The sequence below is a fragment of the Bombina bombina genome, chromosome 2 (assembly GCF_027579735.1).
Source record: "Bombina bombina isolate aBomBom1 chromosome 2, aBomBom1.pri, whole genome shotgun sequence".
NCBI classification, from domain to species: domain Eukaryota; kingdom Metazoa; phylum Chordata; class Amphibia; order Anura; family Bombinatoridae; genus Bombina; species Bombina bombina.
The window spans coordinates 1,201,652,143-1,201,680,033 of record NC_069500.1 but is presented as its reverse complement, the minus strand read 5'-3'; the positions used below and the strand labels follow the sequence as shown (position 1 = coordinate 1,201,680,033).

The 27,891-nt window shown below is 41.3% G+C and overlaps 1 protein-coding gene across 4 annotated transcripts in view; it reads right to left on the bottom strand.

Moving 5' to 3' along the window:
* MTUS1 (microtubule associated scaffold protein 1) overlaps positions 1–27,891 on the bottom strand; it is a 938,324-nt gene that overhangs the window by 585,533 nt on the left and 324,900 nt on the right. For all 4 annotated transcript variants that reach the window (XM_053703914.1, XM_053703911.1, XM_053703915.1 and 1 more), the window contains exon 4: positions 6,625–6,801. In XM_053703914.1, coding sequence (XP_053559889.1) covers positions 6,625–6,801 — 177 coding nt within the window. The remainder of the gene's footprint in view (positions 1–6,624; positions 6,802–27,891) is intronic.

The window sequence follows — 27,891 nt, the reverse complement described above, 5'->3', positions numbered from 1 at the left end:
CTTACAGTTACCATCTTGAACGTTGGTATCCTTACATAACGATTCAATATTTTTAGATCCAGAACTGGTCTGAAAGAATTCTCCTTCTTTGGTACAATGAAGAGATTTGAATAAAACCCCATCCCCTGTTCCGGAACTGGCATAATTACTCCAGTCAACTCTAGATCTGAAACACATTTCAGAAATGCTTGAGCTTTTACTGGATTTACTGGGACACGGGAAAGAAAAAATCTCTTTGCAGGAGGTCTCAACTTGAAACCAATTCTGTACCCTTCTGAAACAATGCTCTGAATCCAAAGATTGTGAACAGAATTGATCCAAATTTCCTTGAAAAAACGTAACCTGCCCCCTACCAGCTGAGCTGGAATGAGGGCCGCACCTTCATGTGGACTTAGAAGCAGGCTTTGCCTTTCTAGCTGGCTTGGATTTATTCCAGACTGGAGATGGTCTCCAAACTGAAACTGCTCCTGAGGATGAAGGATCAGGCTTTTGTTCTTTGTTGAAACGAAAGGAACGAAAACGATTATTAGCCCTGTTTTTACCTTTAGATTTTTTATCCTGTGGTAAAAAAGTTCCTTTCCCACCAGTAACAGTTGAAATAATGGAATCCAACTGAGAACCAAATAATTTGTTACCCTGGAAAGAAATGGAAAGTAAAGTAGATTTAGAAGCCATATCAGCATTCCAAGTTTTAAGCCATAAAGCTCTTCTAGCTAAAATAGCTAGAGACATAAACCTGACATCAACTCTGATAATATCAAAAATGGCATCACAGATAAAATTATTAGCATGTTGAAGAAGAATAATAATATCATGAGAATCACGATGTATTACTTGTTGCGCTAAAGTTTCCAACCAAAAAGTTGAAGCTGCAGCAACATCAGCCAAAGATATAGCAGGTCTAAGAAGATTACCTGAACACAGATAAGCTTTTCTTAGAAAGGACTCAATTTTCCTATCTAGAGGATCCTTAAACGAAGTACCATCTGACGTAGGAATAGTAGTACGTTTAGCAAGGGTAGAAATAGCCCCATCAACTTTAGGGATCTTGTCCCAAAATTCTAATCTGTCAGACGGCACAGGATATAATTGCTTAAAACGTTTAGGAGTAAATGAATTACCCAAATTATCCCATTCTTTGGAAATTACTGCAGAAATAGCATCAGGGACAGGAAAAACTTCTGGAATAACTACAGGAGTTTTAAAAACCTTATTTAAACGTTTAGATTTAGTATCAAGAGGACCAGAACCCTCTATTTCTAAAGCAATTAGGACTTCTTTAAGTAAAGAACGAATAAATTCCATTTTAAATAAATATGAAGATTTATCAGCATCAACCTCTGAGACAGAATCCTCTGAACCAGAGGAATCATCAGAATCAGAATGATGATGTTCAGTTAAAAATTCATCTGTAGGGAGAGAAGTTTTAAAAGATTTTTTACGTTTACTTGAAGGAGAAATAACAGACATAGCCTTCTTTATGGATTCAGAAACAAAATCTCTTATATTATCAGGAACATTCTGCACCTTAGATGTTGAAGGAACTGCAACAGGCAATGGTACTTTACTAAAGGAAATATCTGCTTTAACAAGTTTGTCATGACAATCAATACAAACAACAGCTGGAGGAATAGCTACCAAAAGTTTACAGCAGATACACTTAGCTTTGGTAGATTCAGCACTTGACAGCGATTTTCCTGTAGTATCTTCTGACTCAGATGCAACGTGAGACATCTTGCAATATGTAAGAGAAAAAACAACATATATATAAAGCAAAATTGATCAAATTCCTTAAATGACAGTTTCAGGAATGGGAAAAAATGCCAAAGAACAAGCTTCTAGCAACCAGAAGCAATAAAAAATGAGACTTAAATAATGTGGAGACAAAAGTGACGCCCATATTTTTTCGCGCCAAATAAGACGCCCACATTATTTGGCGCCTAAATGCTTTTTGGCGCCAAAAATGACGCCACATCCGGAACGCCGACATTTTTGGCGCAAAATAACGTCAAAAAATGACGCAACTTCCGGCGACACGTATGACGCCGGAAACTGAAATAGAATTTTTGCGCCAAAAAAGTCAGCGCCAAAAATGACGCAATAAAATGAAGCATTTTCAGCCCCCGCGAGCCTAACAGCCCACAGGGAAAAAGTCAAATTTTAAGGTAAGAAAAAATGTTAAATTAAAATGCATTATCCCAAATATGAAACTGACTGTCTGAAAATAAGGAAAGTTGAACATTCTGAGTCAAGGCAAATAAATGTTTGAATACATATATTTAGAACTTTATAAACAAAGTGCCCAACCATAGCTAGGAGTGTCACAGAAAATAAGACTTACTTACCCCAGGACACTCATCTACATATAGTAGATAGCCAAACCAGTACTTAAACGAGAATCAGTAGAGGTAATGGTATATATAAGAGTATATCGTCGATCTGAAAAGGGAGGTAAGAGATGAATCTCTACGACCGATAACAGAGAACCTATGAAATAGACCCCGTAGAAGGAGATCACTGCATTCAAATAGGCAATACTCTCCTCACATCCCTCTGACATTCACTGCACGCTGAGAGGAAAACCGGGCTCCAACTTGCTGCGGAGCGCATATCAACGTAGAATCTAGCACAAACTTACTTCACCACCTCCATCGGAGGCAAAGTTTGTAAAACAGAATTGTGGGTGTGGTGAGGGGTGTATTTATAGGCATTTTGAGGTTTGGGAAACTTTGCCCCTCCTGGTAGGAATGTATATCCCATACGTCACTAGCTCATGGACTCTTGCTAATTACATGAAAGAAATCTGCCTCCCAGTTCTCCACCCCTGGGATATAGATCGCTGATAGATGGCAAGAGTGAGTCTCTGCCCATCGGATTATCCTGGAACCTTCTATCATCGCCAAGGAACTCCTTGTTCCCCCCTGATGATTGATATAAGCTACAGTCGTGATGTTGTCCAACTGAAACCTGATGAATCCGGCTGAAGCCAGCTGAGGCCACGCCTGAAGAGCATTGAATATCGCTTTTAATTCCAGAATATTTATCGGTAGGAGGGCCTCCTCCCGAGTCCACAAACTCTGTGCTTTCAGGGAATTCCAGACTGCACCCCAGCCCAGTAGGCTGGTGTCCGTCGTCACAATAACCCACGCTGGCCTGCGGAAACACATTCTCCTGAACAGGTGATCCTGTGACAACCACCAAATAAGAGTCTCTGGTCTCTTGATCCAGATTTATCTGAGGAGATAAATCTGAATAATCCCCATTCCACTGTTTGAGCATGCATAGTTGCAGTGGTCTGAGATGCAAGCGAGCAAACAGAACTATGTCCATTGCCGCTACCATAAGTCCGATTACCTCCATACACTGAGCCACTGACAGCCGAGGAATGGAATGAAGAGCTCGGCAGGTGGTTAAAATCTTTGATTTCCTGACCTCCGTCAGAAATATTTTCATGTCCACCAAATCTATCAGAGTTCCCAGGAATGGAACTCTTGTGAGAGGAATAAGAACTCTTTTTCACGTTCACCTTCCAACCATGAGATCTTAGAAAGGCCAACACTAAGTCCGTGTGAGACTTGGCAAGTTGGAAAGTCGACGCTTGAATTAAGATGTCGTCTAGATAAGGCGCCACTGCTATGCCCCTCTGCCTTAGGACCGCCAGAAGGGACCCTAGCACCTTTGTGAAGATTCTTGGCACCGTGGCCAACCCAAAGGGAAGAGCCACAAACTGGTAATGCCTGTCCAGAAAGGCAAACCTGAGGAACTGGTGATGATCTTTGGGGATAGGAATGTGTAGATACGCATCCATTAGATCCACGGTAGTCATATATTGACCCTCCTGGATCATTGGTAAAATAGTCCGAATGGTCTCCATCTTGAAGGATGGAACTCTTAGGAATTGGTTAAGGATCTTGAGATCTAGAATTGGTCTGATGGTTCCCTCTATTTTGGGAACCACAAACAGATTAGAGTAGAAACCTTGCCCCTGTTCTGTTTTCGGAACTGGGCAGATCACTCCCATGGTAAAAAGGTCTTCTACACAGCGTAAGAACGCCTCTCTTTTTGTCTGGTTTACAGACAATTGAGAAAGATGGAACCTCCCCCTTGGAGAATCTTTGAAATCTAGGAGATACCCCTGGGTTACAATTTGTACGGCCCAGGAGTCCTGAACGTCTCTTGCCCAGGCCTGAGCAAAGAGAGAAAGTCTGCCCCCTACTTGATCCGGTCCCAGAATGGGGGCTACCCCTTCATGCTGTCTTAGTGGCAGCAGCAGGCTTTTTGGCCTGTTTACCCTTGTTCCAAGCCTTGTTAGGTCTCCAGGTTGGCTTTTGATTGAGCAAAGTTCCCCTCTTGCTTTGCAGCAGGGGAAGAGGAACCACCCTTGAAGTTTCGAAAGAACGAAAATTATTTTGTTTGATCCTTGTCTTAGTTGACTTATCTTGAGGGAGGGCATGACCCTTCCCTCCAGTGATGTCTGAAATGATCTTTCAGTGCAGGCCCGAATAGGGTCTTACCTTTGAAAAGGGTGGTCAAAAGCTTAGATTTAGATGACACATCAGCTGACCAAGACTTAAGCCATAACGCTATTCGCGCTAAAATGGCAAAACCTGAATTCTTTGCCGCTAACTTAGCAAAATGAAAAGCGGCGTCTGTAATAAAAGAATTAGTCTACTAAAGGGCCTTAATTCTGTCCAAAATATCATCTAGTGGGGTCTCCATCTGAAGAGCCTCTTCTAGAGCCTCAAACCAAAAAGCAGCTGCAGTGGTTACCGGAACAATGCACACTATAGGTTGAAGAAGAAAACCCTGATGAACAAAAATTTTCTTTAGGAGACCTAACTTTTTATCCATAGGATCAATGAAAGCACAACTGTCTTCAATAGGTATATAGTTGTACGCTTAGCCAGAGTAGAAATAGCTCCCTCCACCTTAGGGACCGTCTGCCATGAATCCTTTATGGTGTCAGAAATGGGGAACATTTTCTTAACAGGAGGGGGAGCGAACAGAATACCTGGTCTATCCCACTCCTTAGTAACAATGTCAGAAATCCTCTTAGGGACCGGAAACACAGTGTAAACAGGAACCTCTAAATATTTGTCCATTTTACACAATTTCTCTGGAACGACAATAGGGTCACAATCATCCAGAGTAGCTAAAACCTCCCTGAGCAATAAACGGAGGTGCTCTAGCTTAAATTTAAATGCCGTCATATCTGAATCTGTCTGAGGGAACATCTTTCCTGAATCAGAAATCTCTCCCTCAGACAGCAAATCTCTCATCCCTACCTCAAAACATTGTGAGGGAATATCAGATCCGGCTACTAAAGCGTCAGAAGGCTCAGCATTTGTTCTTAACCCAGAGCTACTGCGCTTCCCTTGCAACCCTGGCAGTTTAGATAAAACCTCTGTGAGGGTAGTATTCATAACTGAAGCCATATCTTGCAAGGTGAAAGAATTACACACTAGAAGTACTTGGCGTCGCTTGTGCGGGCGTAACTGGTTGTGACACTTGGGGAGAACTAGATGGCGAAACCCCATTTCCTTCTGTCTGAGAATCATTTAATGCCAAATTCTTATAAGTCAAAATATGCTGTTTGCAATTTATAGACATAGTAGTACAATTGGGACACATTCTTAGAGGGGGTTCCACAATGGCTTCTAAACAAATTGAACAATGAGTTTCCTCAGTGTCAGACATGTTTAACAGGCTAGTATTGAAGCAAGCAAGCTTGGAAAACACTTTATTTAATGAAATAAACAATTGGCAAAAAACGGTACTGTACCTTTAAGAGAAAAAAAAGGCATACACAAACTGCAAAACAGGTTAAAATTGCTTTAAAAATTCCGAAATTTTAACTGTGTACCCACTAAGCTTTAGAAGGATTTCAAGGATTGCAGGATTCCAAATATGGGGTTTAAAGCTTCAATTAGTGCCTCAGAAGAGTCTCAGGACCTCAGGAGAAGTTGCTTGCTGCTTGTAAATGTAGGCCCTGCCCACCTCACTCGATGTTGCTGGGGCCTACACAAAACTAACAAACCCTGCCTGAAAGCCATGTGGGTTATAAACAACCCCAAAGAACCCTCAAGCAAATGTCCCATAAAACAGAAAACGTTACTCCGACACAAAAACGTTTGTCCCAAATTCACATAAACTGAGTGCCAACAAAAAATTAACCCTTTACACAAGCTAGTAACCTCTGATAACACTAGGATTACTGCTTACCCTTCCCCTAATGGGGACACTGTCAGCCTTTGAGTTAACATTCTCTGCAGAAAATAGGACTGAACATACCTCATTGCTGTATAGCAAGAAACCGTTCCTCACACTGAAGTTTTCCTGTACTCCTCAGCTTCTGTGGGAACAGCAGTGGACCTTAGTTACAAATGCTAAGATCATCAGGCAGAAAAGGAAGGACAATATCCCACAAGTAAGGATGAATCCGTGGGCTCGGTACATCATGCAAAAGAAAGGTCTATAATCATCACTGACAAAAAAATAAAAGGACAGCATATATATTTCATATTAATTCCATACATGTAATTGTGTGATTAAGTGAATAGAAAAAAAACAAACACACACACGCACCCTTCATGAGCAGTGACAAGTGGTAAACACACTACTTACACCTAGTACTCTGAGTACTCTGCTCGCTCTGGGTGCTGTACACTGAAGATACACTAGGGGCTCTTTGAAGGGCTGGTCCGTTACAAAGTACTCTTGACTTGGGCAAGGTTCTTGTACCACAAGCTGGTGAAGCTTTTACACAATTAGGCTTTCCTTTGGGAGTGTTACATCCTCCACCTAACAAAAAAAATAGACTCAATTTAGAACTCTCGAAGAGGTAAATAAAAACAGTGAAACAGCAAAAACAGCTATATACAGCAAAACTCTTAAAACGGTCAAATGTTAACTTTCCAAACCACAAAATAGGCATAATCACCACCCAACCGGATCTCCTTAAACGCAATTCTATTTAAATGTTCACCAAGAGAAAATGCACAAGATATCAAACATTCTTACAGAATACAGATATTACTGATCACATTAAATAGATTCTATAATCAAAACCCATAAAGCAGCTAATGTTCAATCCCAGCACTCTAGAAAGGTTCTTTTTAAGCTCTGCATATTTTCTCTGGACTATAAACCAAAAAGTACACATGGATAACATACAGTGGACATTTTTAATTAAACATTTTAGAATTGGGATTAAAAAGGGAAATAATTGTAAATTACGTGCACATTTCAATTTTGATTAATAGAAGCAATTTTGCAATACACTAGTATTGTGTGGAAACATTACTTTTTCTGGGGCACATATGTATCTTGCTGCACTTGTCTGGCTCTCTGGGCAGTCTGTTTAAAAGCAGGTGCATTGGACATGCATATCATATATAAATACTTAAATCAGTAATCATTGGGGGAACTTAAGGATAGGAAACCCCAACATTTTCCTTTCATGATTCACATAGAACATACAATTTCAAACAACTTTCCAATTTACTTCTGTTATCATATTTGCTTTATTCTCTTCTTACCCATAGCAGAAGGAACAGTATTTCACTACTGGAAGTTAGCTGAACACATCTAGATAGCCAATCACAAGAGACAAATGTGTGTAAGCACCAATCAGCAGCAGCTCCCACTAGTGTAGGATATGTGCATATTCTTTTTTCAACAATAGATACCAAGAGAACAAAGCCCATTTGAAAATAGAAGTGCATTTAAAAGTATCTTGAAATCACATGCTCGATTTGAATCATGCCAGTTTAATTTTAACTTTCCTATCCCTTTAAGTCACAAAATTTGGTGCTGCTCCCCCTCACGGGATAGTCTGTATAAAATCTATATTTCTATGAGACCATCTAATGTTTTGACCTATAGGATCCTTAGCAATAAGGTTCCTGCATTGATTGAGCTGCATAATGTGTTGATCTGCAGTCTTAATGTTCTATTATGACTAGAATACTCTGACTATTTTGAGGCTATGACCTCCACACCCAACCCAACAGCAAGTGTCCCGGATGCTTGCGTTAATGCAGTTTTATGCATACGCTGCGATGATTACCTACTACGCATTTACAATGGAATGTTTTTGTATAACAGTATGTGCTTTGACGACGGAGCACAACATTCTAGGGAGCATAGATTCCCTCAATGTTAGTTGACCATTTGGCTGTGGAGAACAAGGCTAAACGTTGTGCTTGGCCTGGACCTGCTGCAATAGGACAGTGATTATCTGCCGGATACAGAGAGGTCCGGGACGCCCCTGGTGGCAACACCTATGACATCCAGTGTGGCCTTGGGGAGGACACTAAGCTTTTGCATTGCACAAGGAAAGGTAGTTGGTAACAGATCAGCATGCTTCTGGCACACAAGATGCTACTCAACAAGTTATTGTCAACTCAACTAGCAAACATTTTATTGTAGCAGCTTGGCGCCTTCTATGCCAACCATAATCACTTCAAGGAGACCTATGTTTTCTCTCCTACCTCTCAATGGGCTGTGGACGTCATCTCCATGGAGCGAGATGCAGACTTTACCCTAGAGTACTTTCTTGCTATGGCTGAGAAGTTGTGGTTTAACGTCCCTTTGAAGATAATCTAGATGTTTCGAGTAAGACAGGTGCGTCAGTCTCCTGGAAGAGACAGGTGGGCCAGTGACACATTGTAAACAAGAAGTTCATTGCTATTTTCCCTCTGCCATGAAAGTGGGGGTAGGATAGTAATTTTATGGACCAAATACTGGAAATTACCACAGATTTTCTTGCTGAGAGACCAGTGCTGTTGATAATGTTAAGGAAATAATATTTTTTTCTCTTTTTGGATTAGGTTAAGGGAACAGTCAACACCCTGAATTTTTTTTGTTTAAAAAGATAGATAATCCCTTTATTATCCATTCCCAAGTTTTGCATAACAGTTATAATACACGTTTTACCTCTGTAATTACCTTGTAGCTTAGGGTTAGATTTATTAAGCCCCTACGGCAGCAAGTTCTCACAAGAACTTGCTCGCCGCGATTTATCAAGCAATGGTCACCAGACCGCTGCTTCCCTAAACTCTTCGCCACCTCGAAACGGGCGAAATTCAATCTCTTTGGTCGAGTCCAACAGAGGAGATTGACAGCTCCTGCCCGCACGTGATTGGTTGTGCGCGGGCAGGGGGCGGGATTGCACGCGAGCGCAAAATTGCGCTTGTGTGCAATGTTAATTACCTACGGGTAATTTTGCCCCGCCACAGGCGAGCTGAGCCGTACAGGGGCGCGTATACGCGCCCCTGTACGCTTCAGCTATGATAAATCTAGCCCTAAGCCTCTGCAAACTACCCCCTTATTTTCAGTTCTTTTGACAGACTTGCATTTTAGCCAATCAGTGCCGACTCATAGATAACATTGAACTCACGTGAAGTTACCTAGATGACACAAACTAACGCCCTCTAGCGGTGAAAAACTGTCAAAATGCATTCAGATTAGAGGCGGCCTTTAAGGTCTAATAAATTGGCATATGAGCCTACCTAGGTTTAGCTTTCAACTAAGAATACCAAGATAAAGTAAAATTGGTGATAAAAGTAAATTGTAAAGTTGTTTCATGATTCAGATAGGGCATTTCATTTTAAAGTTTATTTTGGAGTGGACTGGCCCTTGAAGTTAAAAAGTACCTAAGTGTGCATATACATTTTTCCTATGTTAAAAGAACATAAAAACAGAATTTATGTTTACCTGATAAATTACTTTCTCCTACGGTGTGTCCAGTCCACGGCTTCATCCTTACTTGTGGGATATTCTCTTTCCCTACAGGAAATGGCAAAGAGAGCACACAGCAAAGCTGTCCATATAGCCCCCCCTCTGGCTCCGCCCCCCAGTCATTCGACCGACGGTTAGGAGAAAAAGGAGAAACTATAGGGTGCCGTGGTGACTGTAGTTTACAGAAATAAACATTTTTAAACCTGACTAAAAGCCAGGGCGGGCCGTGGACCGGACACACCGTAGGAGAAAGAAATTTATCAGGTAAACATAAATTCTGTTTTCTCCTACATTGGTGTGTCCGGTCCACGGCTTCATCCTTACTTGTGGGAACCAATACCAAAGCTTTAGGACACGGATGAAGGGAGGGAACAAGTCAGGTAACCTAAATGGAAGGCACCACAGCTTGCAAAACCTTTCTCCCAAAAACAGCCTCCGAAGAAGCATAAGTATTGAATTTGTAAAATTTGGCAAAAGTATGCAGAGAAGACCAAGTCGCTGCCTTACAGATCTGATCAACAGAAGCCTCGTTCTTGAAGGCCCATGTGGAAGCCACAGCTCTAGTAGAGTGGGCTGTAATTCGTTCAGGAGGCTGCAGTCCGGCAGTCTCATAAGCCAATCGGATGATGCTTTTCAGCCAAAATGAAAGAGGTAGCAGTAGCTTTCTGCCCTCTCCTCTTACCAGAATAAACGACAAACAAGGATGATGTCTGTCTGAAATCCTTTGTTGCTTCTAAATAGAATTTTAAAGCACGGACCACATCTAGGTTGTGTAGCAAACGTTCCTTCTTCGAAACTGGATTCGGACACAGAGAAGGAACAACTATTTCCTGGTTAATATTCCTGTTGGAAACCACTTTTGGAAGAAAACCAGGCTTGGTACGTAAAACTACCTTATCTGTATGGAATACTAAATAGGGTGAAGTACACTGCAAAGCAGACAATTCAGAAACTCTTCTGGCAGAAGAAATAACAACCAAAAACAGAACTTTCCAAGATAGTAACTTGGTATCTATGGAATGTAAGGGTTCAAACGGAACCCCTTGACGAACTGAAAGAACTAAGTTTAAACTCCATGGAGGAGTCATAGGTCTGTAGACAGGCTTGATTCTGACTAACGCCTGTACAAACGCCTGCACATCTGGCACGGCTGCCGAACATTTGTGTAACAAAACAGAGCAGATATCTGTCACTTTAGAGAACTAGCCGACAAACCTTTATCCAAACCCTCTTGGAGGAAGGAAAGTATCCTAGGAATTTTAATTTTACTCCAGGAGAATCCCTTGGATTCACACCTACAGATATATTTTTGCCATATCTTATGGTAAATTTTCCTAGTCACAGCTTTTCTGGCTTGAACCAGAGTATCTATAACTGAATCTGAAAACCCACGCTTAGATAGAATCAAGCGTTCAATTTCCAAGCAGTCAGTTGCAGAGAGACTAGATTTGGATTTTCGAATGGACCTTGTACTAGAAGATCCTGCCTCAAAGGTAGCTTCCATGGTGGAGCCGATGAAATATTCACCAGGTCTGCATACCAAGTCCTGCGTGGCCATGCAGGAGCTATTAGAATCACGAGGCCTTCTCCTGTTTGATCCTGGCTACAAGCCTGGGAAGGAGAGGGAACGGTGGAAACACATAAGCTAGATTGAACGACCAAGGTGCCACCAATGCGTCCACTAGCGTCGCCTTGGGATCCCTTGATCTGGACCTGTAGCGAGGAACCTTGGAGTTCTGACGAGACGCCATCAGATCCATATCTGGAATGCCCCATAGTTGAGTTAACTGGGCAAAGACCTCCGGGTGGAGTTCCCACTCCCCCAGATGGAAATTCTGACGACTCAAATAATCCGCCTCCCAATTGTCTACTCCTGGGATATGAATTGCAGATAGATGGCAGGAGTGATCCTCCGCCCATTTGATAATCTTGGATACCTCTCTCATCGCCAAGGAACTCTTTGTTCCCCCCTGATGATTGATGTACGCTACAGTCGTCATGTTGTCCGACTGAAATCTTATGAATCTGGCCTTCGCTAGTTGAGGCCAAGCCAGGAGCGCATTGAATATCGCTCTCAGTTCCAAAATGTTTATTGGGAGAAGAGACTCTTCCCGAGACCATAGACCCTGAGCTTTCAGGGAGTCCCAGACCGCGCCCCAGCCTAATAGACTGGCGTCGGGCGTGACAATGACCCACTCTGGTCTGCGGAAACTCATTCCCTGAGACAGGTGATCCTGAGTCAACCACCAGCGGAGTGAGTCTCTGGTTACCTGGTCTACTTGAATCTGGGGAGACAAGTCTGCATAATCCCCATTCCACTGTTTGAGCATGCACAGTTGTAATGGTCTTAGATGAATTCGAGCAAAAGGAACCATGTCCATTGCTGCAACCATTAATCCTATTACCTCCATGCACTGAGCTATGGAAGGCTGAGGAATAGATTGAAGAACTTGACAAGCGTTTAGAAGCTTTAACTTTCTGACCTCTGTCAGAAAAATCTTCATTTCTAAAGAATCTATTATTGTTCCCAGAAAAGGAACCCTTGTGGACGGGGACAGGGAACTCTTTTCTACGTTCACCTTCCACCTGTGAGACCTGAGAAAGGCTAAAACAATGTCTGTATGAGCCCTTGCTTTGGAAAGGGACGACGCTTGGATTAGAATGTCGTCTAGGTAAGGTGCTACAGAAATTTCCCTCGGCCTTAGAACCGCTAGAAGGGACCCTAGCACCTTTGTGAAAATTCTGGGGGCAGTGGCTAAACCGAATGGAAGAGCCACGAACTGGTAATGTTTGTCCAGAAAGGCGAACCTTATGAACTGATAATCTTTGTGGATAGGAATAGGCAGGTACGCATCCTTTAAGTCCACGGTAGCCATATATTGACCCTCCTGGATTGTTGGTAAAATCGTCCGAATGGTTTCCATTTTGAATGATGGAACTCTGAGGAATCTGTTTAGAATTTTTAAATCCAGAATTTGCCTGAAAGTTCCCTATTTTTTGGGAACTACAAACAGGTTTGAGTAAAAACCCAGACCTTGTTCTGCTGTTGGAACTGGGTGTATCACTCCCATCTTTAATAGATCTCCTACACAATGTAAGAATGCCTGTCTCTTTATCTGGTCTGAATATAAGCGAGACAAGTGGAACCTTCCCCTTGGAGGAAGTTCCTTGAACTCTAGAAGATACCCCTGAGAGACTATTTCTAGTGCCCAGGGATCCGGAACATCTCTTGCCCAAGCCTGAGCAAAGAGAGAAAGTCTGCCCCCTACTAGATCCGGTCCCGGATCGGGGGCTACCCCTTCATGCTGTCTTGGTAGCAGCAGCAGGCTTCTTGGCCTGTTTACCCTTGTTCCAGCCTTGCAATGGTTTCCATGCTGGTTTAGGCTGGGAAGCGTTAGCCTCTTGTCTAGAGGCTGCAGAGTTAGGAGTCGGTCCGTTCCTGAAATTGCGAAAGGAACGAAAATTAATTTGTTCTTAGCCTTGAAAGGCCTATCCCGTGGGAGGGCATGGCCCTTTCCCCCAGTGATGTCTGAAATAATCTCCTTCAATTCTGGCCCGAAAAGGGTCTTACCTTTGAAAGGAATATTAAGCAATTTTGTTTTGGACGACACATCCGCCGACCAAGATTTTAGCCAAAGCGCTCTGCGCGCCACTATTGCAAAACCTGAATTTTTCGCCGCTAATTTAGCCAATTGAAAAGCGGCATCCAAAATAAAGGAATTAGCCAACTTTAGTGCGTGAATTTTGTCCATGACTTCATCATATGGAGTCTCCTTTAGGAGCGAATTTTCTAGTTCCTCGAACCAAAAAGACGCCGCAGTGGTGACAGGAATAATGTACGAAATTGGTTGAAGAAGGAAACCTTGCTGAACAAATATCTTTTTAAGCAATCCTTCCAATTTTTTATCCATAGGATCTTTGAAAGCGCAACTGTCCTCAATAGGAATAGTTGTGCGCTTGGCTAACGTTGAAACTGCCCCCTCAACCTTAGGGACCGTTTGCCATGCGTCCCTTCTGGGGTCAACAATGGGGAACATTTTCTTAAATATAGGAGGTGGAACAAAAGGTATACCTGGCTTCTCCCACTCCTTAGTCACTATGTCCGCCACCCTCTTGGGTATCGGAAAGGCATCAGCGTGCACAGGGATCTCTAAGAATTTGTCCATTTTGCACAACTTCTCTGGAATCAAAGAGTCACAATCAAGAGTAGTTAGCACCTCCTTAAGCAGGGCGCGGAGATGTTCTAACTTAAATTTAAATGCCACAGTATCAGGTTCTGCCTGCTGAGAAACTTTTCCTGAATCAGAAATTTCTCCCTCAGACAGACCCTCCCTCACTGCTAATTCAGATTGATGTGAGGGTATAACAGATAAATTATCGTCATTGCCAACTTGCTCATCCTCTGTATTTAAAACTGAGCAATCACGCTTTCTGGGAAATGCTGGCAGTTTGGATAAAAGATTTGCTATAGAATTATCCATTACTGCAGTTAATTGCTGCATAGTAACAAGCATTGGCGCGCTAGATGTACTAGGTGTCGCCTGCGCGGGCAAAACTGGTGTTGACACAGAAGGAGAGGATGATGAGCTATCCCCACTACCTTCATTTGAAGAATCATCTTGGGCAACCTTATTAAATGTGACAGTACTGTCCTTACTTTGTTTGGACGCCATGGCACAATTTTCACATACATTTAAAGGGGGAACCACCTTGGCCTCCATACACACAGAACATATGCTATCTGAAGGTACAGACATGTTAGACAGATTTAGGCAGGCTATTAATGCAATAAAAACTTTTTAAACAAAACCGTTACTGTCTCTTTAAATAATAAAAAGAGCACACTTTATTTCTGAATGTTTGAAAAACAATGAAGGAAATATCCGATCTTAAAGGATTACTTTCTGTTATAATTTTTAAGCTAAACAACTAACATATTAAAGTTAATAAACATTAATTAAAACCTACTGACCTATATTTTCTCCAAAACAAAGTTTCATAACGTTCTAAAAGTTATATCTTTTATTCGCCGATGATGTCACGTTATCCTGCCCACTATTTTCAGCACTGCATGTTCAAAATACTTAAACCAATAACTTTGTGTTTAAAGTGCCATTTTGAAACCTAGGTATTGTAAACGGATTGGTACAGAGTAAAGGATACCCACGGAGTGGGTTTGGAAAACAATTACATTTGCAGACAAGATTTCTGACATAGGGTAGAGATATGTTAATGAAATGCTATTGATAAAAAGCGTATTTGGGGTAGTTAGTTAGTAACAGGCATAGAAAATATTTACTTACAGTGGCCCTTTAACAAAATTTACACCCCAGTGTCTTAATGCTTTGAAAGTATTGCACACCAAATTTCAAGTCTCTAAACCCTTAAATGAGCAAACCGGAGCCAATTGTTCAATTTACCAGTTTAAACACACTACAGTCCCTGCCACAGACTTTGTTGCGGCTTTTACCTTCCTTAGGAAGGCTTATTTCTGTGGTGAATAACCCCTGAGTCCGTTTTTCAGCCACAGGACCCTCTCACATGAAGCTGCATGCACTGCCTCTAGAAGTAACTGCGCAACTGAGGCGCGAAAATGAGGCCTCCTCCCTCTGCATACCAGAGTGAAGGGGCCTTCCTGAATAGATTAGGCGTCTAAACAACTGCCAGGCGTAATAAAAACGTTCCCAAAGTGTTTCCAAATTCACAAAACACTCCAAAAGTCATATAAATACGATATAAACCAATCGATTTAGCCCACAATAGTGTCAACCAGCATAGAGCCCATTTTATAAGCCTTAATTCTGTTACTGAGTCTAAGAAAAAGGCTTACCGATCCCATAAGGGAAAACTGACAGTCTTCTAGCAGTACTATGTCTTGTTAGAAAAGAGACTGGTCATACCTGGAGCAGAAAAGTCTGCAAACTGTTCCCCCCAACTGAAGTTCTCTGGTTTCAACAGTCCTGCGTGGGAACAGCAATGGATTTTAGTTACTGGTGCTAAAATCATACTCCTCTTAACAGAACTCTTTATCACTTTCTGTTGTAGAGTAAATAGTACAAACCGGCACTATTTTAAAATAAACTCTTGATAGAAGAAATAAAACTACAACACCACATACTCTTTACCATCCCTGTGGAGATGCTACTTGTTCAGAGCAGCAAAGAGAATGACTGGGGGCGGAGCCAGAGGGGGGGCTATATGGACAGCTTTGCTGTGTGCTCTCTTTGCCATTTCCTGTAGGGGAAAAGAATATCCCACAAGGATGAAGCCGTGCACCGGACACACCAATGTAGGAGAAACCTTAAATTTCTCTTTCATGATTCAAGTAAAGCATACAATTTAAAAAAAATCTTCCAATCTACTTCTGTTATCAATTTTGCTTCATTCTCTTGGTATCCTTTATTTAAGGTGTAGCAATGCACTACTGGGAGTTAGCTAAACACATCAGTAAACCGACGAGAAGTGTATATTTGCTGCCACCAATCGGCAGCTAGCTTTCAGATCCTGAGCATATATAGATATTTTCAATTAAGAATTCAAAGCGTACAAAGCAAATTAATAAAAAGTAAAAACATAATTTATGTAAGAACTTACCTGATAAATTCATTTCTTTCATATTAGCAAGAGTCCATGAGCTAGTGACGTATGGGATATACATTCCTACCAGGAGGGGCAAAGTTTCCCAAACCTCAAAATGCCTACAAATACACCCCTCACCACACCCACAATTCAGTTTAACGAATAGCCAAGAAGTGGGGTGATAAGAAAAAAGTGTGAAAGCATAAAAAATAAGGAATTGGAATAATTGTGCTTTATACAAAAAAAATCATAACCACCACAAAAAGGGTGGGCCTCATGGACTCTTGCTAATATGAAAGAAATTTATCAGGTAAGTTCTTACATAAATTATGTTTTCTTTCATGTAATTAGCAAGAGTCCATGAGCTAGTGACGTATGGGAAAATGAATACCCAACATGTGGATCTTCCACGCAAGAGTCACTAGAGAGGGAGGGATAAAATAAAGACAGCCAATTCCGCTGAAAAATAATCCACACCCAAAACAAAGTTTAAATCTTATAATGAAAAAAACTGAAATTATAAGCAGAAGAATCAAACTGAAACAGCTGCCTGAAGTACTTTTCTACCAAAGACTGCTTCTGAAGAAGAAAACACATCAAAATGGTAGAATTTAGTAAAAGTATGCAAAGACCAAGTTGCTGCTTTGCAAATCTGATCAACCGAAGCTTCATTCCTAAATGCCCAGGAAGTAGAGACTGACCTAGTCGAATGAGCTGTAATACTTTGAGGCGGAGTTCTACCCAACTCGACATAAGCATGATGAATCAAAGACTTTAACCAAGATGCCAACGAAATGGCAGAAGCCTTCTGACCTTTCCTAGAACCAGAAAAGATAACAAATAGACTAGAAGTCTTTCTGAAATCTTTAGTAGCTTCAACATAATATTTCAAAGCTCTAACTACATCCAAAGAATGCAACGATCTTTCCTTAGAGTTCTTAGGATTAGGACACAATGAAGGAACTACAATTTCTCTACTAATGTTGTTAGAATTCACAACCTTAGGTAAAAATTTAAATGAAGTTCGCAAAACCGCCTTATCCTGATGAAAAATCAGAAAAGGAGACTCACAAGAAAGAGCAGATAACTTGGAAACTCTTCTAGCAGAAGAGATGGCCAAAAGAAACAAAACTTTCCAAGAAAGTAATTTAATATCCAGCGAATGCATAGGTTCAAACTGAGGAGCTTGAAGAGCCCCTAGAACCAAATTCAAACTCCAAGGTGGAGAGATTGACTTAATGACAGGTTTTATACGAACCAAAGCCTGTACAAAACAATTAATATCAGGAAGATTAGCAATCTTTCTGTGAAAAAGAACAGAAAGAGCAGAGATTTGTCCTTTCAAGGAACTTGCAGACAAACCTTTATCCAAACCATCCTGAAGAAACTGTAAAATTCTAGGAATTCTAAAAGAATGCCAAGAAAAATGATGAGAAGAACACCAAGAAATGTAAGTCTTCCAGACTCGATAATATATCTTCCTAGATACAGATTTACGAGCCTGTAACATAGTATTAATTACGGAGACAGAGAAACCTCTATGACTGAGAATCAAGAGTTCAATCTCCATACCTTCAAATTTAAGGATTTGAGATCTTGATGGAAAAAAGAACCTTTGCGATAGAAGGTCTGGTCTTAACGGAAGAGTCCACGGTTGGCAAGTAGCCATCCGGACAAGATCCGCATACCAAAACCTGTGAGGCCATGCTGGAGCCACCAGCAGAACAGACGAACGCTCCTTTAGAATCTTGGAAATCACTCTTGGAAGAAGAACTAGAGGCGGAAAGATATAGGCAGGATGATACTTCCAAGGAAGAGACAATACATCCACTGCTTCCGCCTGAGGATCCCTGGATCTGGACAGATACCTGGGAAGCTTCTTGTTTAAATGAGAAGCCATCATATCTATTTCTGGAAGTCCCCACATTTGAACAATCTGAAGAAATACCTCTGGGTGAAGAGACCACTCGCCCGGATGTAATGTCTGGCGACTGAGATAATCCGCTTCCCAATTGTCTATACCTAGGATATGAACCGCAGAAATTAGACAGGAGGTGGATTCCGCCCATACAAATATTCGAGATACTTCTTTCATAGCCAGAGGACTGTGAGTCCCTCCTTGATGATTTACATATGCCACGGTTGTAACATTGTCCGTCTGAAAACAAATGAATGACTCTCTCTTTAGAAGAGGCCACGACTGAAGAGCTCTGAAAATCGCACGGAGTTCCAAAATGTTGATTGGTAATCTCGCCTCCTGAGATTCCCAAACCCCTTGTGCTGTCAGAGACCCCCACACAGCTCCCCAACCTGTCAGACTTGCATCTGTTGAGATCACAGTCCAGGTTGGAAGAACAAAAGAAGCCCCCTGAACTAAACGATGGTGGTCTGTCCACCACGTCAGAGAGTGTCGAACAATCGGTTTTAAAGATATTAATTGCGATATCTTTGTATAATCCCTGCACCATTGGTTCAGCATACAGAGCTGAAGAGGTCGCATGTGAAAACGAACAAAGGGGATCGCGTCCGATGCAGCAGTCATAAGACCTAGAATTTCCATGCATAAGGCTACCGAAGGGAATGATTGAGACTGAAGGTTTCGACAAGCTGAAACCAATTTCAGACGTCTTTTGTCTGTCAGCGACAGAGTCATGGACACTGAATCTATCTGGAAACCTAAAAAGGTTACCCTTGTCTGAGGAATCAACGAACTCTTTGGTAAATTGATCCTCCAACCATGTTCTCGAAGAAACGATACAAGTTGATTCGTATGAGATTCTGCTAAAAGTGAAGACTGAGCAAGTACCAAGATATCGTCCAAATAAGGAAATACCACAATACCCTGTTCTCTGATTACAGATAGAAGGGCACCGAGAACCTTTGTAAAAATCCTTGGAGCTGTTGCTAGGCCAAACGGCAGAGCCACACACTGGTAATGCTCGTCTAGGAAAGAGAATCTCAGAAACTGATAGTGATCTGGATGAATCGGAATATGCAGATATGCATCCTGTAAATCTATTGTGGACATATAATGCCCTTGCTGAACAAAAGGCAGAATAGTCCTTATAGTTACCATTTTGAATGTTGGTATCCTTACATAACTATTCAATATTTTTAAATCCAGAACTGGTCTGAAGGAATTCTTCTTTGGTACAATGAAGAGATTTGAGTAAAACCCCAGCCCCTGTTCCAAAACTGGAACTGGCACAATTACTCCAGCCAACTCTAGATCTGAAACACATTTCAGAAATGCTTGAGCCTTCACTGGATTTATTGGGACACGGGAAAGAAAAAATCTTCTTGCAGGAGGCCTTACCTTGAAGCCTATTCTGTACCCTTGTGAAACAATGTTCTGAATCCAAAGATTGTGAATCGAATTGATCCAAATTTCTTTGAAAAATCGTAATCTGCCCCCTACCAGCTGGGCTGGAATGAGGGCCGCACCTTCATGTGGGAGCTGGCTTTGGCTTTCTAAAAGGCTTGGATTTATTCCAGACTGGAGATGGTTTCCAAACTGATACCGCTCCTTTAGGGGAAGGATCAGGCTTTTGTTCCTTATTGTGACGAAAGGAACGAAAACGATTAGCAGACCTAAATTTACCTTTAGATTTATTATCCTGTGGTAAAAAAGTTCCTTTCCCCCCAGTAACAGTTGAAATAATAGAATCCAACTGTGAACCAAACCATTTATTACCCTGGAAAGAAAGGGAAAGCAAAGTTGACTTAGAAGACATATCAGCATTCCAAGTTTTAAGCCATAAAGCTCTTCTAGCTAAAATAGCTAAAGACATATACCTGACATCAACCCTAATGATATCAAAGATGGCATCACAAATAAAATTATTAGCATGTTGAAGAAGATTAACAATGCTATGAGTATTCTGATCCGATACTTGTTGTGCTAAAGCTTCCAACCAGAAAGTTGAAGCTGCAGCAACATCCGCCAAAGATATAGCAGGTCTAAGAAGATTACCTGAACATAAGTAAGCTTTTCTTAGAAAGGATTCAATCTTCCTATCTAAAGGATCCTTAAAGGAAGTACTATCTGCCGTAGGAATAGTAGTACGTTTAGCAAGAGTAGAGATAGCCCCATCAACCTTAGGGATTTTGTCCCAAAACTCTAATCTGTCAGATGGCACAGGATATAATTGTTTAAACCGTTTAGGAGTAAATGAATTACCTAAATTATTCCATTCCCTGGAAATTACTTCAGAAATAGCATCAGGGACGGGAAAAACCTCTGGAATAACTACAGGAGGTTTAAAAACCGTATTCAAACGTTTAGATTTAGTATCAAGAGGACCAGATTCCTCTATTTCTAATGCAATTAAGACTTCTTTAAGCAAAGAACGAATAAATTCCATTTTAAATAAATATGAAGATTTATCAGTATCAATCTCTGAAACAGAATCCTCTGAACCAGAAGAATCATTATCAGAATGATGATGTTCATTTAAAAATTCATCTGAAAAATGAGAAGTTTTAAAAGACCTTTTACGTTTACTAGAAGGAGGAATAACAGACATAGCCTTCTTAACAGATTTAGAAACAAAATCTCTTATGTTAACAGGAACACCCTGAATATTAGATGTTGATGGAACAGCAACAGGTAATGGAACATTACTAAAGGAAATATTATCTGCATTAACAAGTTTGTCATGACATTCATTACAAACAGCCGGAGGAACAGTTACCACAAGTTTACAACAAATACACTTAACTTTGGTAGATCCAGCATCAGGCAGCAATTTTCCAGAAGTATCTTCTGATTCAGGGTCAATCTGAGACATCTTGCAATATGTAATAGAAAAAACAACATATAAAGCAAAATTGATCAAATTCCTTAAAAGACAGTTTCAGGAATGGGAAAAAATGCCAATGAACAAGCTTCTAGCAACCAGAAGCAAATAAACAATGAGACTTAAATAATGTGGAGACAAAAAAGACGCCCACATTATTTGGCGCCTAAATGCTTTAAGCGCCAAAAATGACGCCACATCCGGTGACGCCGACATTTTTGGCGCAAAAACGTAAAAAAAAATGACGCAACTTCCGGCGACAAGTATGACGCCGGAAATGACAAAGAAAATTTTTGCGCCAAAAGTCAGCGCCAAGAATGACGCAATAAAATGAAGCATTTTCAGCCCCCGTGAGCCTAACAGCCCACAGGGAAAAAAAGTCAAATTTTAAGGTAAGAAAAAATTGATTATTCAAATGCATTATCCCAAATAATTAAACTGACTGTCTGAAATAAGGAATATTGAACATCCTGAATCAAGGCAAATAAATGTTTAAACACATATTTAGAACTTTATATAAAAGTGCCCAACCATAGCTTAGAGTGTCACAAAAATAAGACTTACTTACCCCAGGACACTCATCTACATGTAGTAGAAAGCCAAACCAGTACTGAAACGAGAATCAGTAGAGGTAATGGTATATATAAGAGTATATCGTCGATCTGGAAAGGGAGGTAAGAGATGAATCTCTATGACCGATAACAGAGAACCTATGAAATAGACCCCGTAGAAGGAGATCATTGAATTCAAATAGGCAATACTCTCTTCACATCCCTCTGACATTCACTGCACACTGAGAGGAAAACCGGGCTCCAGCCTGCTGCGAAGCGCATATCAACGAAGAATCTAGCACAAACTTACTTCACCACCTCCATGGGAGGCAAAGTTTGTAAAACTGATTTGTGGGTGTGGTGAGGGGTGTATTTATAGGCATTTTGAGGTTTGGGAAACTTTGCCCCTCCTGGTAGGAATGTATATCCCATACGTCACTAGCTCATGGACTCTTGCTAATTACATGAAAGAAAGTTCTTTTAGAGAGACTATATATAAGAAAATGGAAACTTTTCTGTGGAAGATGTTTCAACATACAGGGTATTTGTAGCAGCTACCTACTGGTGTGACACTGTCAGATCATTGAGGTGGAGACTGCCTTCGAGGATATTCAGGAATTAAGGCTCTGAGAATTGCTAACTCCATCTGTGATGCGAATATGTAGATTAGTCGCATAAATGCAAAGGCTTCTGGCTTTGCAGTCCTAGTCTGCCTGGCTCTCTGGTTGAAGTCTTGGTCTGGGGATATGACTAAATACAGACTCCTTTCTCTTCCATTCAAGGGGAAGACTTAATTCGGTCCAGAGCTGGACTCGATTATTTCTACGGTTACCGGAGGGAAAGGTGCCTTCCTACCGCAGGATAAGAAAAATAGGCCTAAGGGACAGAAATGGTCTAATTTCCGTTCCTTTCATTCTGACAAATCACAGTCAGCAATCCTCATCTAAGTTCGAGCAGCCAAAGAGTACTTGGAAGCCGGCTCAGTCCTGGAATTAAGTCCAAACGGACTAAGAAGCCCACCGAGAACAAATCGGCATGAAGGGGCAGCCCCCAATCCAGGATCGGATTGAGTAGGTGGTAGACTTTTTTCAGACGCCTGGTTCCAGGATCCTTGGGTCCTGGAGGTTGAATCTCAAGAATACAGGATAGGATTCATCCGCCCAGGGGCAGATTCCTACTCTCTAGTCTACAAGACCAGAAAAGAGGACTGCCTTCTTAGGTTGCGTACGGGATCTCTCCTCTCTAGAAGTAATTGTGCCGTTGCCTACAGCAGAAAGAGTTTTGGGGTTTTATTCAAACCTTTTTGTGGTTCCTAAGAAGGAGGGAACTTTTCGTCCAATTCTGGACCTAAAGTGCCTAAACAAGTTTGAGTGTTCCCGCTTTCAAGATGGAGACAATACGGTCAATCCTGCCTCTGGTTCAGTTCAGGAATAGACTGAATATCTATGAGAATATTCCTCACAGATTGAAGAAATTGTGAGCCAACTTCGGCATGTCTTGCCCTCCAGGCCTCCTTGAGACCCTAAGTGGCTCAGTGTATTGAGGTGATCCGACTCATGGTGTCCTGTCTAGAGAATCATTCTTAGTAGCTCTGTCCAGATCATCTGTCCCAAGGCACGTGCTTCTTGAGACCATCCTAAGCACAAGCTTCTTGAGATCGTCCTGGTAGAGAACGCAAGCCTTTCCGGCTGGGGAGCTGTTTAAAGTGCCAAACACGCACAAAGTCTGTGGACTAAGGAGTCCTCTTCTGATCAATATATTGGAACTCCGGGCAATCTTCAATGCCTTGAAGGCTTGGCCCCTTCTGAGTTCGTCCCAGTTTATCAGATTCCAATCAGACAATATAACCTTGGTTGCCGACATCAACCATCAGGGGGGGGAACGAGAAGTCCCTTGGCGATGAGAAGTATATCAGATATTAAAGTGGGCAGAGACTCACAGATGTACGCTGTCAGCGATCCACATTCCAGGTGTGGACAACTGGGAAGCCGACTTCCTCAGCAGGCAATCCTTTCACCCAGGGGAATGGTCTCTCCACCCAAGGTGTTTGCAAAGATATGCAGCGAGTGGGGGGCGCGGGTCGAGGTATTCTCAGGCGGAATTGATAGATGCCCTATCAGTACCATGGAGGTTCAAATCTTTTTCCTCCATTACCACTTCTCCCCCGTGTGGTGGCTCGCATGAAGCAGGAGCGAGCATCAGTGATTCTGATTGTTCCATCGTGGCCACGAAGGACGTGGCTTGCGGATCTGGTAGGGATGTCATCTCCTCAGTGGAGGTAACCTTGTCACAGAGATCTGCTGATACAGGGTCCCTTCGTTCATCAAAATCTAGATTCTCTGAGGCTGACTGTGTGGAGATTGAACGCTTAGTCTTAGCCAAGAGAGGGTTTTCTGAGAGTGTTGACACTCTGGTTCAAGCTCGTAAGCCAGTTACTCGGATCTACCATAAAGTGTGGCGGACTTACTTGTACCGGTGTGAAGAGCGTGGTTTTTCCTGGCATAAGGTTAAGGTTGCAAGAATGTTATCTTTTCTCCAGGATGGACTGGAGAAGAGTTTATCTGCTAGTTCCCTGAAGGGACAGGTATCGGCCCTGTCTGTGTTACTGCACAAGAGATTGTCTGAGCTTCCAGATGTGCAGTCCTTTAAGGCTCTGACTAGGATCAGACCTGTGTTAAGATCTGGGACTCTGCATGGGAGCCTAAATCTTGTTCTTAGTGTTTTGCAGCAGGCTCAGTTTGAGCCTATGCATACTGTTGACATTAAATTGTTATCTTTTGTAAGGTTAATTTTTTGCTGGCTATTGCCACTGCGCGCATAGTTTGAGATTTCTGCTTTACGTTACTCCCCTTATCTTGTTTTCCATGCTGATAAGGCGGTTTTATGTACTAAATTTGAGTTCCTACCTAAGGTGGTGTCTGACCGTAACATTAATCGAAAGATTGTTGTTCCTGCTTTGTGTCCTAAACCTCCTTCAGCGAAGGAATGCTTGCTTCACAATCTGGAAGTGGTTCATGCCTTGAAGTTCTATCTTCAGGCTACTAAGTTGTTTAGACAATCTTCCTCTGTGTTTGTCATCTATACGGGGAAGTGTAAGGGGCAGAAGGATACTACGACTTCCCTATCTTTCTGGTTGAGGAGTGTCATCCACTTAGCTTACGAGACAGTGGGGCGACAGCATCCTGAAGAGGATAACGGCTCATTCCACTAGAGCAGTGGCTTCCTTCTGGGCTTTTAAGAAGAAAGCCTCTATGGATCAGATTTGTAAGGTAGCTACCTGGTCCTTACACACTATTTCTAAATGTTACAAGTTTGATGCGTTTGCTTCGGCTGAAGCAGCTTTTGGGAGAAAAGTTTTGCAGGCTGAGGTGCCCTAAGAATAGGGTCCACCTCTTTTTTTGTTCCCTTCTGTTATTCAGTGTCCTCTGGAGCTTGGGTATAGTTTACCCAACAGTAAGGAATTTAGTCGTGGACTCTCCCTGCCTTATGGAAGGAAAACATTTATGCTTACCAGATAAAATCCTTTCCTTCCTGGCAGGGAGAGTCCACGACCCTGTCCGTAATTTATTTTTTGATGGACGGCTCCCTCTTTAAAATGATTCCATCTGGCACCTTTATACCCTGATGTTTCTACTTTTCCTTGTTCCCTCGGCAGAATGACTGGGGAATAGGGGAAGTGGGAGGGATATTTAAGTCTTTGGCTGGGGTGTCTTTGCCTCCTCCTGGTGGCAAGGTGTTGTATTTCCCAACAGGAATGAAGTCATGGACTCTACCTGACAGGAAGGAAAGGAATTTATCCAATAAGCATAAATTATGTTTTTTCTATAAACAGTACTTCAGTATTGGCATTTTCAGTATAAGTGGAGACACAAAATGTAAAACTCCAGAAGGTAAAATTGATCATTGTGAACACAAAGAGGGGGGGGGGGGAGACAGTACCAGTGGGTGCTAGAGCATATAAGCGGAGGAGCAATGACACTTCAAATTATCCTATGGAAACCACAAGCAGTAGCAAACTTTTTTTTTTATTGCCATGTTGTGGAGGAATAAGGCAGGCAGGATGAAGGTGGAAGAAAGGCACTGGGGTCAAAATCTCTCAGACTGCGTTGGGTGCATTGTCTTGATCAGTAACTTGCATTTAACACAGGAGTAAACAAGGTGCAAAACGAAACGTGAGTGAGACAGTCTGTTGGAGCAGTGTGGGTGTGAACCAAGGATCAGATGTAAATTTCACAAAAATATAAATAAAAATTTTTTATACCCTTCATGCCTCAAATAGTGTAAAGGAATTGCTTTATAAGAACACTGCTAATTTGTTATGTGCAGCTATTTATCTCTTAAATAAAAGGGACATGAAACGTTACATTTTCATAAAGGATCATGTAATTAAAGATTATAAATAATTTTTTATCTAAGCATTTGTATATATGTGAGCAAGCTGATTGGTGGCTACACATGCCTCTTGTCATTGGCTAACCAGATGTGCTCTGCTAGCTCCCAGTAGTGCATTGTTGCTCTGTAACTGACCTCAGTTATGTGTTTAATTTGTTTGCAGGGGTTAACCACACATTTACAAGCAATAGTGCAATAACAAAATGCTCTAGAAACAGAATTTTGCACTTATTTTCCTTTTAAGAAGAATCCCTTCTCTAGGCTCATAAATATATCATCTGAGTTGTGTTTTATACACGTTCCATGTATGAAAATTATTTCAGTTTTCTACAATGATAAAAAGCAAGAATATGTTTCTATTTTTATATTAGGGTTAAAAAAAAAAAGGGGGGCTTTCACACCTCAGAACGTCTTTTTAAAAAAATATGTTTTTGGAGGAACTGTATTTTTTGTATTACATACAAAGCCTGTGGCTGCATTAAGTGTGCACCTACATCAAGAGTCTGTACTTCCACTAACTACCTTGAGACGTATGTTCTGTATGTTCCCGGCCCAGTACAAACTGTCACTAAAAACTCTTTCACTAGAAGCTTTAACAATACATTTGTATTGCAAAAATGCTTAAACAAAACTGAAAAGCACTTAAGCTTACATTCACTTTAATGTTGGGATACACAAAGCAACTGCCCCACGGCATTCGAAAAATGAGCCTGGTTTAAAGGGTTAGAAATCTTTGTAAAACATTAAGAAAATAAGTCATTATTATGATTATATAAATATATGTTATAAAATCCTCTACTTTTTACTGAAACAAAGCTTCTAAATAGGCTTGATTTAACTTTCTAATTTGTGTAAAATGAGCATTAATAACCTCCCATAAAAATAGGCAGGGTTTATGTAAAATTATTTCCGTGCCCCATCCAATAGGTACGCGGTTCTGTCCATTACATTTTAATATTCATAGCCAGGCTGGCTGAAGGTGATTGTTCTAACTTCTATCAAAATAAGAAGTCCAATGTTTTGGAACATAAATGATCACATTAGTCTCCATGCTAGCCCAGCTTCCCCCAGCTTCACCGTTCAACGTCAAACACCAGAGCGCTGAAGATTCACAGAGCTAGCCAGCTCCCCTCAGGATTACTCTCAGCCATCAAACCCACAAAAGTGACTCCAGACTTCATTTTAAAAAAAAAAAAAAAAAGTCTCTCTTATGGCTTTTTTTGTTATAATAAAGTCATTTTTTTCCTTTTTGAAGTCCAGAGTCACTTTTGTGGGTTTTATGGCTGAGAGTAATTATGAGGAGAGCCGGCTAGCTCTGTGAAAATTCAGCGCTCTGGTGTTTGACGGCTGACGGTGGGGGATTGACAGGTGACTATTCATAAAATATCTTTGCATAAACATCACTAGTTAGTTCTTTTAAGAATCGTCATCTGTCAATCAATTAGACAAAATGGTGGGCGGGATAGTTGCTTATCGTCGAAGCGCTAAAAAGGTAAAGATTTGAGATAATACAGAAATATAAAAACACAGGCTCATTTTCCAAAGTCTATTGAATGCCGTGGGGCAGTTGCGTTAAGCTTACAATCACTTTAACTAAAATCTTCTCTTTAAAATTCCACTGAAAAGTAACTGAAAACCCCATGTGACACCAGCCCTAAACGGCTGTACAACATAACTCATTAGAAAAAATAAATTATATATATATATATATAACAGAATTTATGCTTACCTGATAAATTACTTTCTCCAACGGTGTGTCTGGTCCACGGCGTCATCCATTACTTGTGGGATATTCTCCTCCCCTACAGGGAATGGCAAGGAGAGCACAC